The sequence below is a fragment of the Eleutherodactylus coqui genome, chromosome 6 (genome assembly GCF_035609145.1).
Source record: "Eleutherodactylus coqui strain aEleCoq1 chromosome 6, aEleCoq1.hap1, whole genome shotgun sequence".
In the NCBI taxonomy this organism is placed as follows: domain Eukaryota; kingdom Metazoa; phylum Chordata; class Amphibia; order Anura; family Eleutherodactylidae; genus Eleutherodactylus; species Eleutherodactylus coqui.
In genome coordinates this window covers 192,964,482-192,982,998 of record NC_089842.1, presented here as the reverse complement: position 1 = coordinate 192,982,998, position 18,517 = coordinate 192,964,482, and the positions used below count along the sequence as shown (strand labels likewise).

The 18,517-nt window shown below is 46.0% G+C and overlaps 1 protein-coding gene across 1 annotated transcript in view; it reads left to right on the top strand.

Moving 5' to 3' along the window:
- Positions 1–18,517, top strand: part of BUB1B (BUB1 mitotic checkpoint serine/threonine kinase B) — a 51,650-nt gene that overhangs the window by 12,446 nt on the left and 20,687 nt on the right. Inside the window, exons 11-16 of the mRNA XM_066608522.1 lie at positions 2,447–2,586; positions 3,275–3,318; positions 4,462–4,534; positions 15,418–15,505; positions 16,859–17,115; positions 17,198–17,349. Coding sequence (XP_066464619.1) covers positions 2,447–2,586; positions 3,275–3,318; positions 4,462–4,534; positions 15,418–15,505; positions 16,859–17,115; positions 17,198–17,349 — 754 coding nt within the window. The remainder of the gene's footprint in view (positions 1–2,446; positions 2,587–3,274; positions 3,319–4,461; positions 4,535–15,417; positions 15,506–16,858; positions 17,116–17,197; positions 17,350–18,517) is intronic.

The window sequence follows — 18,517 nt, the reverse complement described above, 5'->3', positions numbered from 1 at the left end:
CCGATTTCACGTAAAACATTCGATAGCTAAATTACAGCAATTGCTTTATTTATAACTATGGGGTAGACTTATGAAACTGTCCAAAAGAAACTGTCTTAACTGCTCATAGTAAGCGATCACAGCTTGGCTTTCATTTTGTATACAGTCAAAACTCTAGTTTCATTGTCTTCTAGTTTAGCTGGTTTCCAGTTTTAGGCCTCCTTCCCACGGACGGATTTCTGCCGCGTTGCCCGCAGCTATTTGGTTCTATTGAACCTCAATGCTTACGGTGCGGAATTCCGCACTGTAAAATCTCCCATCCTCAGAGCATGCCGCGGGTATTTGCCGCGGGTGTACGCGCGGACGGCTTCCATTGCAGTCAATGGAAGCCGTCCGTTTACGCTATCTTCCGCTGTAGCACAGCGGAAGATAGCGTGAAATACCGCCGCCGCGTCATATGGTGGGCGTGTCATGTGACGTGGCCGGAATGTCACATGTCGCTGCGGCGCAGGAGCGAGGACGCCGGATCCGCAGGTAAGTTTGGGGTCTCTGGGGGGGCGTCGTGACGGGCTCCGCCGCGGAATTCACGCGGCGGAGCCCGTCACGGCCGTGTGCAGCCGGCCTTACTGATTTTTCAAGCCAGAATTCGCCTCTAGTCAGCAGCCTCGCTGTTGACATGGCCCACGTGATCTCCTGCTCAGCGTCTCCCATCCTGATGCTGAAACACTACCCACCCTTCTCCAACATTGCTGTGGGTGCTAGTAAAACAATACTGTAGAGTAGTGTAAGTGGCCATGTTTACCTAGATAACACAGTGATAACGTAGGACAGATAACGCAGTGTTTTCAACTGCAGTCCTATGTAACACCACAGATAACACACAGTGATAACCCTGAGGACAGATAATGATGTCACCTGCAGTTCTATGTAACCACATAGAGAACACACAGTGACAATGCGGAGGACCGATAATGATGTCACCTGCAGTCCTATGTAACAGCACAGAGAACACAGTGATAATGCTAAGGATAGATGATGTAGTTGATGTGACCTGCAGTCCTATGTAACAGCACAGATCAAACACCGTAACATGTTTAAATGTTCATTTATTCTTTACAGTAGTCTTTTATGTTTTTATTGTTTTTGGTACTAAAAACCATATTTATTCTCTATTAACTGTGGTTTGGTGTGTTTTTTTTTTTTTTAGTTTTTTTGTTTTTTTTTTTGGAATGACTAGAACAAAATAATTGGATTTACATTGATTCCTATAAAAAAATAATTGCCTCGAGTTTCATTGGTTTCCAGTTTGGCCGATTGCTTTGGGACGGACTACCAACAAAACTAGAGGTTTGACTGTACTGCTATTGAAAAAGGAAAGTGTGAGAAGGAGAGTTGGGTCCCCTGGAAGAACAGGAGTGCATTTGTGGGAGAGGGGAGGTTAAAAAAAGCAAAACTCCAGAGCCCGAACCAGATATTCGGGTCTCTCCCTCCACAGAGCTCCGCAGTCCCCAAAAAGCTGAACATGTGTGCAGAACAGGTTGATCCGATCATTGGGACTAAAGACCACACTAGAGAGTGTGAAGTAGGTGAGAGGGGAAAATTGCCTAATCCAGGATTTATCATACTCCTCTCTCTAGTAAAGCTATGGGGTTCCAGCAGTATTCTCCCCCTGAGCATGCTTCCATTTGGTGGGAGAGGGAGTGCTCCGATTAGGATCTTGCTGTTACGGAGGGAACCCTCTAGCTGGTGGATCACAGAGGAGTTGCAGCTCATCTGATCCTCCTTTTCTTCTGAAGGTAGGACTGGCACTAGAAATTAGGGCTGCTCTGTTCTCCTTCCTTAGTGGTGGAACAGGGTGATCTGGTGCCATCCTGTATTTCTGACAGACTTGAGGTTTGTATTTAAAAGGGTTTTCCAAGACTTTTTAATATTGAAGATCTATCCTTAGGATAAGCCATCATTGTCAAATCTGTGGAGGTCCAACTCTGAGCTTCTGCAATTGGCTGACCAAAAGTCTAGTGTCCTCTTTTGTTGATTACCATGTACAGCCCTGTACATTTTTGTAGCAGCTGATATTGCAGCTTGTCCCCGTTCACTTGAACCATCTACGAAATATATGACAACGTGCTTGATAAGCCGTGAAGGGAATGTGGTGCTTGACAGAGTACCATGGCCCCCTGATTGGTGGGAGTGCTTGGAATCGGGCCTTCTCCATTCTGATATTGCCTATTCTAAGGATAGGTCATCAATACAAAAGGCCTGGAAAACTTCCTTTAAGATCAATTCTATATACAAGGTAGGATTTTTCTTTTCACACGGCAGGTAAGAAATTTATGTGGTACAGAGCGAACCTTTTTAGAGAAGGTTCTCCTTTGATGACCCCACATTTTACAGAATAGATATTCGATGCTTACCAAGCTGGTTGTGTCTTAGGCATCTATGATGATGACTTATCTCTTCCTTGCAGTCTGAGGTGTCCTTTAAAATATATTGTGATGATGAAATCAAATCTGAGCAAGAAGCGATGTCCATAGATCAGTCTCCCCAAAACACAGAAGTTGATGCAGCATCTGTGGAACGTAATGTTACTGCTTCTACGGTAACGAGGCAAGTGTTTATAAACATGTAATATGACTGTTTAGTCACTACAGAAGGTTAGCATTAACTCAGACATTGTTTTTGTGATACCTACTTTATTAACCTCATTATATTCATAAAATGTAACAGTTCTAAACTTCATTGCTTTAGTTTATATAGTTAAAACTCTAATATTGATAACCTATCCTTAGCATAGGTCATCAATATCAGATTGGTGGGGATCCGCTGCTTGGGACCCTCACCTATGAGCAGTTTGAAGAGGCCGTGGCAGTCGAGTGAGGACCACGGCTTCTTCTCAAGCCAGTGATGTCATAATAATTGATCTTGTGGCCTCTGAGCATTCACATGAATGGGACTGAGCTGCTATTCCAAGCACAGCCACTACATACTGTGCACTGACTGGTAGGTACTGAAGAGGCTGTGATGCTCTTCTTAGTGCCACAGCCTCTTCAGACAGCTGATGGGTAGTCCTGAGCAGCAGCCTTCCAGATATTGATGACCCAGGTGACTATGAGGCTAAATGATGCTACCAAGTAACTAGGATCACCACCAAGTTTACATACCCAAGCACCATTACCTTGTGATATATTACTATTGTGTTTTGCTTTACTGTCATACTAAGTCCCTGTTAGTATTATTAGTAATACTTAGTCATTTGGAACTATTAATGATTTGAGTTATTCCCTTACATGTCAAGCACTGAAATCCTATTGGTGGCTGAAAACAAACTTGGCTGTGTAGGTGAGTAAAAGGCTTCTTTAAGGCGTTCATTGTCAGTCTGAAAGTATACAATCACCATCTAAATATAATGTATCCATGTGAAAATACAGTATTAACCCCTTGAGTGGCACGCCCGGAAATTTTCCGGGACGAGCTCCACTGCTCATAGCGACATAGCCCGGAAGATTTCCGGGCTATGTATCACTATGGGAGCTGCAGAGCACAATGCCACAAGCTGTAGCAGTGTGCTCTGCCTGCACAGTCCCACAGAGAACAAAGCAAGGGCTTTGAAAAACCAGCAGAAGATATTGCCGATATGCCGGCAATCTCCTGCTTTGTTTACAGGTTGCCATAGAGACAATCGGCTTGTCAGAAGCAAGCCGATGGTCTCTGTGGCAGGGAGAGCTTGGTGCTTGGCTGTGAGAGGACAGCTAGGTACCAGCTCTTACAGCAGAGATCAGAGAAAACATCCGATCTCTGCTGTGTTAACCCTTTACATGCGGCAGTCTATGCGACTGCAGCATGTAAAGGGCTGTCACTGCAGCATGTAAAGGGCTGTCAACATCGGACCCCCGGAATGGGATCTGGGGGTCCTGATGGGTCCCTAAAGGGACAAAAAAAAATAAATAAAAACACTTGTCTCCCTTTACTTTGTAAAAAATCAAAAATACAATCACACATGTGGTATCCGTGCGTCGTAATGACCCAGAGAAGGAAGTTAATACATTATTTAACCCCTTAATAACATGGCCCCTTTTTTTCCTCATTTCTTTTTTTCCTCCCCCCTGTTTAAAAAAAATCACAACTTGTCCCGCAAAAAACAAGCCCTTATATGGCCATGTCAATGGAAAAATGAAAAAGTTATGGCTCTTGAGACGCAACTGCAAAATTAGTTGAAATTCAATGATTAGACTATTTTAAAAAAAACCTGCCCTGGTGGGCACGACAGGGTGGTTGGAAACCCGCCACTCAAGGGGTTAAAAGATGATTGGAGAGTATAAAACATATACGTATTGTCTTTGTCGTGACAGTCTCTTAAAATACAGAATTATATCTAACATTTCAATATGCTATAAAGTTTCGGCATCTCATAGACTTCCTAATATTGATGCTTGGTGTATGGCAACTGGCTTAACTGTGTATAGTCTGTCCATTCTGCCACAGAATCTTCTCCGGCGCAGTCCTCTAGTGTGCCATTCGCTATATTTGATGAGACCTGTGAAACGGAGCCTGACATGTAAGTGGAAATCACCATTAATTCACTTTATTATTTTAATCTGTATTTCTTTTTATAGGATTGCAGTGAGATAGTTTCAGTAGTCGAAGGTTGGGTTTCCACTTTCCTTAAATTAGCGACAAGTGATTTGTGACTTTATCATTGGTTTACATAAATAACAGCTTGGTAATTGCCATTGGGGCTTGCAGTTGATATTGTTGGGGAAGCAACCAAAGCAGGGGTAGTGTGGGGCGTTCTTGTATGGCATATGGATAGGGGTGGTCCAAATAGAACAACCCATTTTTAAGGGCAAAATACTTTTGATGATTCATTCTCAGGATAGGTCATCAATATTTTATTGACTGACTGGCATGCACCTCTCAGCATCCTGGGCACTTGCTGTCAGGGCTGCTACTCACAGGGCTCAGACCGGAAGCTGCTGCTCTGATCAAAGTGTACTGGCCGGAGCTTGAAACTGCATCCTGGGTTCCCACTGATTTCAATGAGAGCTGTGCCAGTCCCTACACAGGGGTCAAAGCAGTGTGTGACCACACTAAAAGTGGGCGCCCGCTCAGCTGATTGGTCAGGGTCCGCCACTTGGCATCCCGGCAAATTAAATATTGATGACCTATCCTGAGGTAATATTTTTCCTGGAACACTTCTTTACGATGTGCGTATAGTATGCCAATAATTTATACTGGCACTGGTTGACTTAGGATCATGACATTTAATATTAAATGTTACCCCCATTTTTATACCTGTCTTTGCCATAGAAAATCTAAGAATGACCTTTCATTGGAAGATTTTGGTTGATACAACTGTATATGTATTTGCATTGCATAGGAGAATTTGAAGACTAGCTAGTAATATTGTCGCGTCTACTGCTAAATCTGCAATAGAATGTAACTGGACACTTATTTGTGTAATATTTATGCTTGTGCGTGCAAAGTACGTATATTCAGATCCTCAAAGGCCATCTGATACACTAGGGATTGAAACTAGTGAGCATGATGCTTAAGGTGGCCATACATCTTTAAACAGCTGTCGACCTAATGTCTGTTTGACTGACAGCTATTCCATCCCCCTTTCCCTAGACATGGACATGCATTTGTTCTTAATAGGGAAGGTGAATATACCGTTATCGGACATCTCTAGCAGCGGTTTATCTCCCTTCACGACGGACAGTTACGTCATGGAGGTTCGGGCTTTGTATGGAGGGGGATTGGGGTTGATACCTGCTGCATACAATGCGGGTGCTGGCTGTTTCTCATAGCTGACACCCACCTGCAATAGCTGTAATCAGCGCTCCCACTGTTCACAGCTATTAACACTTTAAATGCCGCTGTCAATTCTGACAGCGGCATTTAAAGGGCACCACTGCAGTTGCTATGGCCTTTTTACAGCCCCCAGGGCTGCTATGGCAGATTGTCTGTCAGATTACAGTATAATGTAATACTATGGTAATATAGTAGACTAGGCTGAAAAAAAGACAAATGTCCATCCAGGTCAGCCTGTTTCCACCTCTCCTCCCCCTGGGTATAAACAGATCATGGGAGAGATCCTTGTATTGTCCCCTAATGTATTTATACATAGTTATTTGATCGACCCTTAACCGTCTACTTTCCAGGGTAAATAATCCCAATTTTGATAGCCTCTCTGGGTATTCCAGTCCTCACATTCCGTTTATTAGTTTAGTTGCATCTTTCCTGAGCACCCGTGTCCAGAACTGTACACAGTATTCCATGTGAGGCCTGACAAATGCCTTGTATAGTGGAAGAATATAGTTTTCGTCCCTCACCCCCTATACCTCTTTCTCGTCCATATCATGAGGGACACAGCATGACCTTGGGTATAGCTTCTGCCACTAGGAGGCGACACTAAGCATAAAAGTGTTAAAGGGGTGAGTATACAGGAGGTAAGTATCATCCTCTCCCTTTGTCCCCTCTTCTCTCCCATCCTCCTTCCCCCTCGGAGTGTAGCACACTGCCGGCAGGGGCAGAAGCCATTTCTTCCCCATCTTCATGTCGGCAGGCACTTCTCTGGAAGGGGGACCTGTTCAGGTCAGGCGTGGTGAGGAGATTGTCTCCCCCACTTTTTTCCTCCTGGCAACTCCCTCCTACGACCAGTGGTGGCGCGGCAAGTGCCGTGTTACCAGGGCTGTTACTCTAGGCCACCGCCTTTTGGGCCTTCTAGGCCTGCTTTAATTGCTGCTTAGGGCAGGAGTCCCCGCGGGCGTTCTGTCCAGCGGTCGCGCCTCGCTAGGCAGGCCGCTGCTAAATTTAGGCCCCGGCTTTCGGGTCTACCAGGACCCACTTAACTATGGCCCTGTAGGCGGCCTGGTAGGCCCCTGGCGGGCCTGCTATGGCTTCCTGAAGGAAGCCAGGGCGAGGCGTCACTGCGGAGGCAGCAGCGGCTCCCCCCTGGACAGTAAGGCCTCCTTCCCACGAACGGATTTATGCCGCGTAAATTCGCGGCAAAAATCCGCTGCGTTGCCCCCTGCTATTAGGTTCTATTGAACCTAATAGCTCAATGCTCACGATGCGGAATTCCACTGCGGAATTTCGCACCGTGAAATCTCCCGTCCTCACCCGCAGCATGCTCTATTTGCCGCGGGTGTACGCGCTGACGGCTTCCATTGCAGTCAATGGAAGCCGTCCGTTCACGCTATCTCCCGCTGTAACACAGCGGAAGATAGCGTGAAAACGCTTTCCCGCCTACCGCCGCCGCGTCATATGACGCGGCCGGCCGCGTCATGTGATGCGGTGGGCGTGTCACATGACGCGACGGCGGTGGGCGGGGAAGCGTCTTCACGCTATCTTCCGCTGGTAAGTATGGGGTCTCTGGGGGGCGCCGTGACGGGCTTCACTGCAGAATATTCCGCGGCGGAGCCCGTCACGCTCGTGTGAAGGCGGCCTAAGTGCAGGGAGGTAGTTTCAAATTGAGGTCCCGGCTTGGGCCTGCTTAGACCACGCCCAGTCTGTGAGCGCGGGAACTTTGAAGTAGGACCCTGGAAACCAAGGCCTCCCATCTTCTGGTGCTGGCTGTGCCAGCTCACTCTCCTCCCCCTTTCTTCTGCCTGTTATTTAGGGAATGCTGCCCCCATAGGTGGCACTGTGGAGTTATTATCCCATCTCCCTGATTGCATGTTACCAAAAGGAGCATTAAGGGCTTTTCACCGTCTGGGTGCTCTACCTATGGAGCACAGATGGCGTTCCCGACCCTCGTCGTCTCAGACACCAAGGCTGCAACTGCACTGGCAGAGCGCTTATACAATCTAGAGGCTCCAGCTGTGATCCGTGTCCCTGTGGATTGGGTAAGCCCTGCCTGAGGCATCTTCCCCCTGCGCTGTGCCTCTCTTGCAGCCCCTCGCAGCGATTACCCCCCCCCCCCCCCCCCCCCCCAGCGGTATTGTGTGAACGCCATGTCCGACCCTAGACTGGGAGTTTCCGGGATAGACTACAGCCAGAGCCACGCGTTTCGCCTGTGCTTGCTGTAACACAAAATTGCATGCAGTCAGTGTGAACAGACTGCTTCCCATCATCGGCAGGTTTCCTTAGCGACCCTTCAGTTCCCCCTACCGCTCCAATTGCCAGGTGGTCCAACCCAAATGGGCACGTTCCCTTGCTGCAGCGGTCTCCGGTCTGTCTAACCCGTCTGCAGCCACTTTACGCAGAAATGCATTCCTTATGCATTTTGCCCCGTGCGGACTCTGTTTATGTTGGCCATGCACCTTGGGCCTAGTGCGCAGTTGTCGCTGTCAATGTCATCATGCATCGTGCAGCTGCCGCGAAAACAGTCCCTGTTGTGATTTGCAAGACGGCCGGTGTTCCCATGTCACAGGAAATCTTAATCAGCGTGAATCTGGATGCAGTGTCTGTATCCAGGATGACACACGGACAGGGCTGGCCAGATCCACATACTATGTGTGCTCTGACTACAGTACGAGATCTACATCCAGCTGAGAATATCTCGTCTTACGGTCAACATTGTTCAAACTGGTTGTCAGCATGGCTCCGGGCTTGCTGAGACTTGTGGTACCTTCCATATAAAATAGTACTGTGCACAGGTGTTCAGCAGAGACTTCGCTCCGCATCCTCCAGCAGTTCCCTGCAGGCAGCTTAGCACAGTGTCTGAGTCCAGGATGATGTGGACAGGGGTCAGCCAGAGCCACATACTATTGCACTCTCGCTACAGTATGAGATTATATTCAGATAGAGAATATCTTGTCCTACGAATAACCGTGTTCGGTTCGAACCAAAACAGCTAGTTCCATCAGCCATGGCCTGGTGGCTGTGGGTCATTTATGGTGTCTGGGATGCGGGAATGTGATCTGTTGGGACGGAATCCCATGTGAAACCGAATTTGGCTGCATAACGGGTCACGAATTCTCCTCAATTATGGATGGCCGTGCTGTTGCCGTAAGCAGTACTCTATAATTAAGAGTGGTCTTCACCTACACTCCTTGAGCATTCTCCACAGATTTTTTTCCTATGCAGGTACACTGTGTAGGGTTCTGGTCCAACTTGGAACCTGTCCAACAACTGCTTCACTAAGCCGAGGAGTTGGAATGTAATGCATCCTCTCGTGTCTCTTTTGACGTCAGTCAATTCGCTCTATGGCTGACGCACCTTCCTTTAGGTGGGTGCATTTGCATCAGCAGAACATTTGCTACGATTCTTCAACAACTTTGCTCCAACCGGGTCATTTTTATTTCTGGCGGGACGAATCGTGTGGGAAGTTAGCAACTAAGCTTTCCATCTACGGTGAGTTTTTAGTTTGGCCGTGTCTGACACCCGTGGGCTATGTCTCTGGAGTTACTGGTCCTGGGTTTTATCATCTCTGGACGCAGATGCCATTTGTCACGGTCCTCTCATTTGACACAGGCTCTCTACAACCAGTATGGTGTGGAGACACCAGTGCTGTGAGTTTTTGGCTCCGCACAGGTCTGGTTGAGTTTTGGAGTTCGCCTTATGCAGCGCTGTCCGATAACCAGAGCTTTTCAACCAGATGGATCTGGAATCATGCAGCGATCCTCCTGCGCTATTTCCTCCTTCATTGTTGCTTGTAGAAAGCTGTGGAACAGTATACACTTATACTGCCTTCTATTCTTAAATCTCCCTACTCCCGATGTTTCTACAGGGCGGCCAGCAAGATTCACGTATTGTGCAATATTGCCGTAACGTCAACCTTTCTAGTGCCTGATAGTCACGCGCTTGCTCCGACATCTTGTAAACGGCCAACCCTCATTGACTACCCAAAAAGTCGCCATTCCCAAGGCTGGACTTCTTTGAAAATCCATAGGCTTCAGCAGGAGGTGGCCACTGTGGACAGTGTCACAGTTTCTTACCGTTCTACAGCGGTACGGTCATTTAACGACAGGATGTCTGGATGGGACGGGCCGAAGATCCTCTTGGTACAAGTCCTTTTCACCCTACAGCTACCAAGACAACCAACATCGCGTGTGGGGGTTGTCGGGATACGCAGCATCTGGGCCATGCCGCTCTTCAGGTGGGTGGCCTTGGGCCAAACAGCGGTGTCAGGGTTCTGGGTACCCCACATTCTGACGGGAGTCACCTGTCCGTACGACTGCTACAAGACAGTCGACCCGGGGAAAATGTGAGCCTCCTCACCAGCTTTCCGGCCATGGTCATCATGTGGCTCTGACCAGACACGATTGGGAACCGCAACGGGTGTTTTTTGCTTTGGCATTTGGAATTGCTCAGTTTTCTTCCTCATGACGGGACTAGGAAGGCGGTGTTTACAGTCTGGATTTCGGTGGTGGCTGCCGTCCAACCAGATCGACTGCTAGAAGGCCCCAGTGCTCTAAAGTTTTCAGCTCCATTGCCGCTGATGACACCACAGCTCTTTTCTGGTTGCTTATTTGTACAGAAGGTGTTACGGACAAATTTGTTTCGCGCCCTAAGATCACATACAGCTTGCCTTGGCTATCAGTCTACCTTCCGAGCAGGAGGCTCTATCAGGTGTACTTTTCTACGGTCGTTGTGTCATCAGGACTAGATCGTTATCCACTTGTTGCATATTCCCTCACAGCAAGTGGTCTCTGGATCCACTTCAATGAAGACTTCGGTGAACACTTTTATTTATGGCGGCTCGTTTTAGAGACGTGCCGATCACCGGTGGCTCTGTCTGACTGCACAGGTTTACCTCTAGTAGCATTCTTCAGTCGCCCTAGCTCTCTGCTGGTCCTCCTGACAACACAAGTCATATCCTTGGACTCCAAGGTGGTCTCCTCGTACCAACTCTGCTCTGCAGCAGTACAGGGTTACAGGGCCGTGTTACGGCACATATTACTCGGATAGCGTGTGCCTCATCGGGAGCTCCTCATAAGGTGTTTCTCTCCCGCTAGATGGCACCGCTTTACCAGGCTCTTCCTGCTCCATCTCTGAGTATGCTGGATGTCGAGCCATCTGTTTACGCCATTGCAGTTGAAAAGCGTATTGAGCTTCTTACACCTGCAGCTTCTTATATTTTCCCACCAATGATACGGACGAGAAAACAGGATTTTTGGTATAACCTACCGTAAAATCACTTTCTCGTCACGTTCATTGGGGGACACAGCACCCACCCAGTATGGTATCAGGACTAGAACATGGACTCCTCCTTGGTTGGAGTGACTCAGTGCGGTCGCACACGGTGGTAGAATGAGTTATAGTTTTTAAGCATTGTTATTTATTAACTATTTTTCTCGTATCCTACTGGCTGCTCCTACTGCTTGCATACAAACTGAGCTAGCTCATGCCTCCAGGAGAGGTATAACTAGTGAGAGGAGTTAACACTTTAATGCTTAGTGTCGCCTCCTAGTGGCAGAAGCTATACCCAAGGTGTTGTTGTGTTCCCCAATGAACGTGACGAGAAAGTGATTTTACGTTAAGCTATACCAAAAATTCAGTTTTTAATGCACCCCAAGACTTTACTTGCTTTTGCAGCAGCTGACTGGCATTGATTGCTCCAGTTAAATCTGCAGTCCACTAGCAACCCCAGGTCTTTTTCCATAACCCTTTTCCCAAGCAGTAACTCATTTAGTGTATATTTGTGACATCTGTTTCTCCTGCCCATGTGCATAACCTTACATTTATCAATATTGAACTTCATTTGCTATTTTTCTACCCAAGTTCCCAGTTTATCTAGTTTAACTTTGGTATTACATCATATAGCAGTTTCTTGTCTCTATGGGAACTACAAAGAAAAGATCAGTTTTAAAAAGTTTTTATTTTGTTTATAAATAGGTAATTAAAGTTTAAAATCCACCCTCTTCCCATATTTCTAATAAAAAAATCTGAATAAAAACACCAAAAACATTTCTTTTATCACTGAGTCCAAAAAAGTCCAATCTAACAAAGAAACACATTATTTATCCCACACTGTGAACATTGTCAGCAGAAAAAAAACAAAACGTCACAATTGCTCTTTTTTTGGTCACCTCTATCTCTATGATGGCTTTTTATGACATTTTTTCTTAAAGTCATATGTTCTCCAAAATGGTGCCTATAGAAACTAAAGGACGTCCCAGAAAAAACACGCCCTCGCACAACTATGTCGAAGGATAAATAAGAATTATGATTTTTTTATTATTTTTTTTTAAGTGGGGAGGGAAAAAAAGAAGGGCCGCGTCCTTAACCTCTTACTGACGGCCCCATAGTGTTTTTACGTCCTGCCATTGCAGGACGTGTATGGAGGGAGATAGAGCTGCTATCTCTCTCCATACATCGCGGGTATTAGCTGTTTATTACAACTGACACCTGCGGGCAACAGTACCGACAAGCAGCGCAGCTGATTGGGGCTGTTAACCCTTTATGGTTCAAAATGTGTTTTTATTTTTATAGAAAATCATGCATTTGACATTAAATGTCATCAAATATTGCCAGATGATATCGCATTACTATTTTATGTCCACTTTATGTGCCAAGAGCTTAAACCGAATAAATGAACAAACTTGTCTTTGTATTGTTTTCTTGGTTTTAACTATCTATGAAAAGAACAGCAGTTGTTATTTAGAATTGGAGAAAGGGGAGTGATAGGAAAGAGGGAAAAAAAGAAAGGATAAGAAGAAAGGGTGACGGGAGTGGGGGGGGGGGGGGGCAGGGGTCCAACCTATTAACCATTGAAGTAACCATCCGGTGTTTTAAGACTTAATTTTGGCGGGCTGATTGAGTTTGTCTGCGGGGAATGGTGCCACTTGTAACCCAGGTTGACAGCTCTGGTGTGTTACGGAGCATGATCCACATGGACCAGGTTGTCACGTAATTGCTGTGCCTTCTCTCGTCCTTTGCACATATTTCTTCCATATGTTGGATGTAATCTAGTACTTCGATCCACATCACTCTTGTGGGGGGGTGATGGGGATTTCCATTTCCTGGGAATTATTTGGCGTACAGCTATGACAAAAAATCGTAGTAGTGATTTTTTTTTGATTTGTGTCAAAGGACCAGGGAACATCAACAACAGTGCTATTTCTGGGGTCCGTTTTATATTTTGTCTACTCACCCATGAGTAAAGCTCGCCGACCTCTTGCCAAAGGAGGCAGATCATCGGGCACGACCACCAAATATGGATGAAAGTACCTTTCTCTTTTAAGCATCTCCAGCAGACATCTGGATATTGTGGGAAGGCTCTGGCAAGCCCGCGGGGGGTTCTGTACCACCTTGTCAGGATCTTCTAGTTTAGTTCCTGTAATTTACTCGAGATGGTGGTTTTGTGTGTTAGAATGTAGGCTCTCCTCCATGACTCCTTGGGGGGGGGGGGGGGGGGGAGAAACACCCGAGTTCCTTTTCCCACTCTTTCCAGCACAGCACTATTTCCTTGGCTATTCTCTGCTAGCAAGAATTGATATAGTTCTGACACCCTACCCTTTACAGTTTTGTTGAGTATGAATTTGTTTTCAAAGGGTGTCGTGTCTGTTCCTATTGATGCTGGTCCCCCTAATGTCCCAATGTAGTGGCATATTTGGAGGTATTGGAACCATGCTCCAGCTGGTGCGTCCCTGCCTTCTAGGATCTCTCCTAGCGTTTTACTGTTGCTTCCCTCAAGCATGTTTTTAATTCTAGGGATTTCCTCTGTCCAGTCACTTGCCAGAAGGTTTACCAGCGGAGAGCCGTTGTAAAATGTTGGAATGTCTATATTTCCCACCAGTGGGGTCAGTGGTCCTGGCCTCTTTATCCAACCTGCCTTGGTCGCGTGTCCCACCCATGCTGTCAGCAACTCTTCTATAAATGGGGAAAGTCCCGTGTTTTTATGTTTCCCATTTCCTGGGATCCATATTAGGCCATATCCCCTATGGGGGGGGCGCTGTTAACCCTTTAAATGCCGCTGTCAATTCTGACAGCGGCATTTAAAGGGGTTCTGACACTTAAAAAAAAAAAAAAAATTACTCACCTTGCCTGGCCAGGACCGGTCGCCAGGCATGTCCCTTCCAGCCGGCATCTTCTTCTGTGGCTTGTAGAAGCAGAGCAGGAGCGGTCAAAATGAGCGGCTCGTCCATCCTGGCTGAACTCCAAGATTCTGTGCGTGCGCAGTGGAGACGCGGCCCGTCCTGACTCCTGTCAGAGGGCACCTCTCCACTGTGCATGCGCGCGATCCCGGAGCGGCGTGGCTCGTGGAGGAAGAAGAGGAAGAACAGCGCCTGCCAGGAGATGACCCCCCCCCCCCCCCCAGGAAACAGACCAGGGAACAATGGCTGTTAAAGCATAAAAACATTATCCATGTCAGAACCCCTTTAAATCCCCCGAACGATGTTCGGGGTCCCGTACGGCCAACCCGCAGTGAGATCAGGAGAGCCGTCCATGTGTCATGACAGCCGGGGGCCTTCTGAAAGGCCGCAGTGCTGTCTTGGCAGTACGCCTTTCAAGCCATTCCTGTGGGGTGGCTTGATAGACTGCCTGTCAGAATGCAGTGTGATGTGATGCTATAGCATTATATCCTACTGCAGGAGCGATCAAAGTATCACTAGTTGTGGTCCCCCCTGGGGACTAAAAGAAAATGTAAAAATAAAAACAAAGTTTTACTAAGTATTTAAAAAAGAAATAAAAGTTCAAAAAACGCCCCTTTTTCAATATTTACAATAAAAGAATCTAAATAATAAAGCAAAAAATATGTATTTGGTATCTCTGCATCCGTAATAGTCTGATTTATCAAAGTAACACATTATTTATCTTGCATGGTGAACCTCGCCCCCCCCCCCCCCCAAAAAAAAAAATAAAGAACGCTAGAAATACGCATTTTTTTTTTTGGTCACCCTGTCTACAAGAAAAAATGTAATAAAAAGCGATCAAAAAGTCGTATGTATTCAAAAATGGTACCAACAGAAATGACTGGAGATACCATACAAAATGAGCCCTTGCACAACTATGTCGACGGAAAAATAAAAAAGCTACTGAACGCAGAAAATGGAGTTTGGTATCGTAGTAATCACACTGACCCATAGAATAAAGTTATCTTGTCATTTTTGTTGCAGTACAACAAAAGATGGCGGAATGTTTTTTTTTGTTTTTTTTTCCCCCCCAGTTCTCTCCACTTTTAATTTTTAAAAAGTTCTTCAGTACATTAAATAGTACAATTGAAAAATACAATTCATCCCGCAAAAAACAAGCCCTCCTACAGCGACGTCGATAGATAAAGAAGTCATCATTTTTTTTTAAAGCGGGGGAGGAAAAAAGGAAAATTTCCAACATGTTTAACCCTTCTTCTTTCCTAGAGCTGTCACTAGAGGGGAGCCAGAACACATTAGACGGTCCATGGGTTCGGCTGACGTTCAATGACTGCTTATGGTCATCTTTAGCTGATCAGGAGGCAGAATTGTAGAAGTGAATTTTGAATTCTAAGATGTAATTTGAATTTTATAAATAACTACATTTCTGTATTTTAATGCATTGTCTTTCTTTTTCTAGTGACTCTCGGAATAGCATGCCCCCACCCAAACGTCGCCCACTGGCACCTATTTCAAGAGCCCTTGCTAAACCACATGCCCCACTTACTGTAAGTCTTATTGCTTGTTGCTCATAGCACGTCACTGTATGTTCTTCTTATCTCTTAGAATTGTCCAGTGGTTCATGCACAGGTGTGGATTGTACTCATAGGTTTCGCACAGCTGAATTTGGCACAACTCAGGTCGCCTGCACATGAATGGGTTGGATTCCACAGCGGAATCCGACCCTGTGCCCAGTCGGCGACCACGCGTACCTGTATTTCGGATGAATAATCTGTACTGCGGATGGTCCGGACAGTTTGCTGTTAGACATGCGCAGTACAGATTTATTTTTCAATATATTCCCCCCCGCCCGCACCATGGTTGGGCGATGATGCGGATTCCGCGACCTTCCCACAATGTCAGTGGAAGGACCGTGAGTCAAACCCCTTCCATTGACTTTAAAGGAAGCCATCCGTGCGCAATCCACACGAAAATGGAGCATGTTGCAATTTTCTCTCTGCTTGTGGAAATCGCAATTCGATTCTGCGAGTGTGCAGAAAGAATCGCTTTTACTTCGCATGTAACGAATGGCATTTGCTGCGGATTTGGGGTGTAGATGCCGACCTTGGATTTCGCAATGTAAATCTGCTTGTGTGCAGGAGGCCTCAACGTGAAATCATTTTACAATATCCGTTGTATAGATAGGACTGCAATATCTTAAACAATGAGAATTCGGCTGTGCTACCTCTTTAAATGCAGCACTGGGGGTATATTAATTTTAAGAAGCCCTAAAGTAATGAGATCTTTGTCAGATTATCTGAATTAGAATTCTGAGTAAGTGCGTACAGGTCAGTTTATATTGCAAATTTGTTTTGTAAGGCTGGGGTCACACGGGACAGAAATCTCATGGCATGGCCGTACCAAAAAACTGCAAGATTTCCGCAGCTTCAAAACCCGTGGCCTTCAGCTGCGGGTTTTGGAGCAGTTTCGTCGCCTGCATTTCCTCTGCGGCCATTTCTCCCCATAGACAGGCCGCTGCGGAAATGAAAAAATAATTGACATGCTGCGTCTTTATTTTCCACGCCACATGGCTATTTCCACACGGCTTGGCCACAGCGTGTGGACGAGATTTTTGCAAAATCTCGTCCACTTTGCTGTCTAATCCTGGAATTAGGAGCCATGGGCGCAATAGCTGTGTGGAAATTCCGCTGCAATTCCGCCCCGTGTGAACCCAGTCTAATGAAGTCGAAATCCACAATATATTTGAAAGGAAATGTTTTGCTGCGGGTTACTCTTGGATTATTTTTTTTTGTTCTCTTCAAAATCTGCATGACTTGATGTGGATTTAGCGCTTTAGATTCCCATGCAAAATCTGAACTGTGTGAACCTAACCTAAAAGTTGATTTGCTTGTCTCTCGAAGGACACCTTGGATGATATTGAACGCCTAAATGAGGACACCATTGTGACTGGTTCAGACAGAAACAAAACTTTATTTGCAGACCCAGAGGACACATGTGACTTTATGAGAGCAGCACAGTTGGCATCGACTCCTTTCCAGAAGACTAAAGATGAGCTGGAGCAAAGTGGGGCCTCAGACCTGGGGAGAGTGCCACCTAGTGAGAAGACGCCTGTGTGTGAAGAGTCCTATCATCAAGTGGTGTGCCCCAAGAAGCTAAGGTACATGATTTATAATCGGAATTAGATTTCAGGTATAATGTAGTCTATTGTCAAAGGGTGACTGTCTCTTTCCATCTAACAGCCCTATCTTAGAAACCAGTCAAGAAGACACCCGTTCCTCTGTCTCCTCCACGTCTTCAGTCTCTGTCGGGTCTGCAAGCTTGTTAACCTCCAAGACATTGATAATCCAAGAGAAGTTTGATCTGGTGTCTGGAGTATATGAACAAGCTTTGGGTAAGCCTAAAAATTATGCTTTGTCATATATAACGTTCGGATATTTCTGGCAATCTGTATAAATAGAAGAATGACTTAACTGGATAATTGTCATGTCTCTGTCAGCACATGGTTAATTATTTAATTATTTGCCAGCACACCTAGTTTCTGTAGGTTCTATCCAAACTAGCCAGGGTTAACAGCTCATGTGCTTTCTAGTCTAGGTTATTTAGTCTGAGAGGTGTGGCTGGTGATTGACATGTCTATCAGCCAATTGGCTTCTCCCTCCTCCCTATAAGATCCAGCCCTTGCTGCTTGGGTGTTGCCGAGTAATTACCAGTAATCCCTGAGCAGTCAGCCTGCTCGGAGCTGCTGTGTGTCTGGCTCTGGTACTTTGGTTTGGTCCCTGTTTGTGTCTGTTTGTCTGTACTTGTTCTGTTTATTTCCCTGCACTGTACCTCGTATGTTCAGGGCTCCCTGGGATTTGTAGTGGCCTAGGTATGAGTGTGGGCTTGCACCTGTCGGAAGCGATCGGCCCGCCGATCAGGCAGGGCTCCCTCCCGGGTTAGGGGTTTGCAGGGAAAGGATTTTCCTTAGTTTATTTTGCATTTTCGTTGCACGGTCGAAATATACAGGCCTTTACCCTCCTGCAGTGGTGCTCTGTCTGTTCTGCATCTAGCCACCTGTACCAGCGCTTTTCAACTTCCTTCTTGGCTGCTCCCTGTACCCTGTTCGTGTTGGCAGTCCAGGACGAACATGACAATAATTCTCTGTTAAGGCCCATTTACACGCAATGATCGCTCAAAATTAGTTCAAATGAACGAATTTGCATGATAATTGTTACATGTAAATGCAAAGCCATCATGCACTGTTCATTTATTGATCACAGAGTTTCAGCCTGCATAAAAATGGTCATTAGTTCCTTTGCTTTTCCCTTAGTTTAAATGGCATTCTTTCAGCCTTTGAAATTGCTTTCCAAAACACAATTGCTACTTGTTAACTCATGCCAGCAGAAGACAATGCCTCACACTAATTAAAACCCTGCAGACCAGAGATTCCTCGCATAAACACACGCCCACCTGAGCAAACAACATATACAGTGTTTACTTTAGCTAATGAGGGAAATAAGAGGATCTGTACAATGCTCAGCATTTCTATGCAAAAAAAAAAAAAGTTACATCCGTTCAAA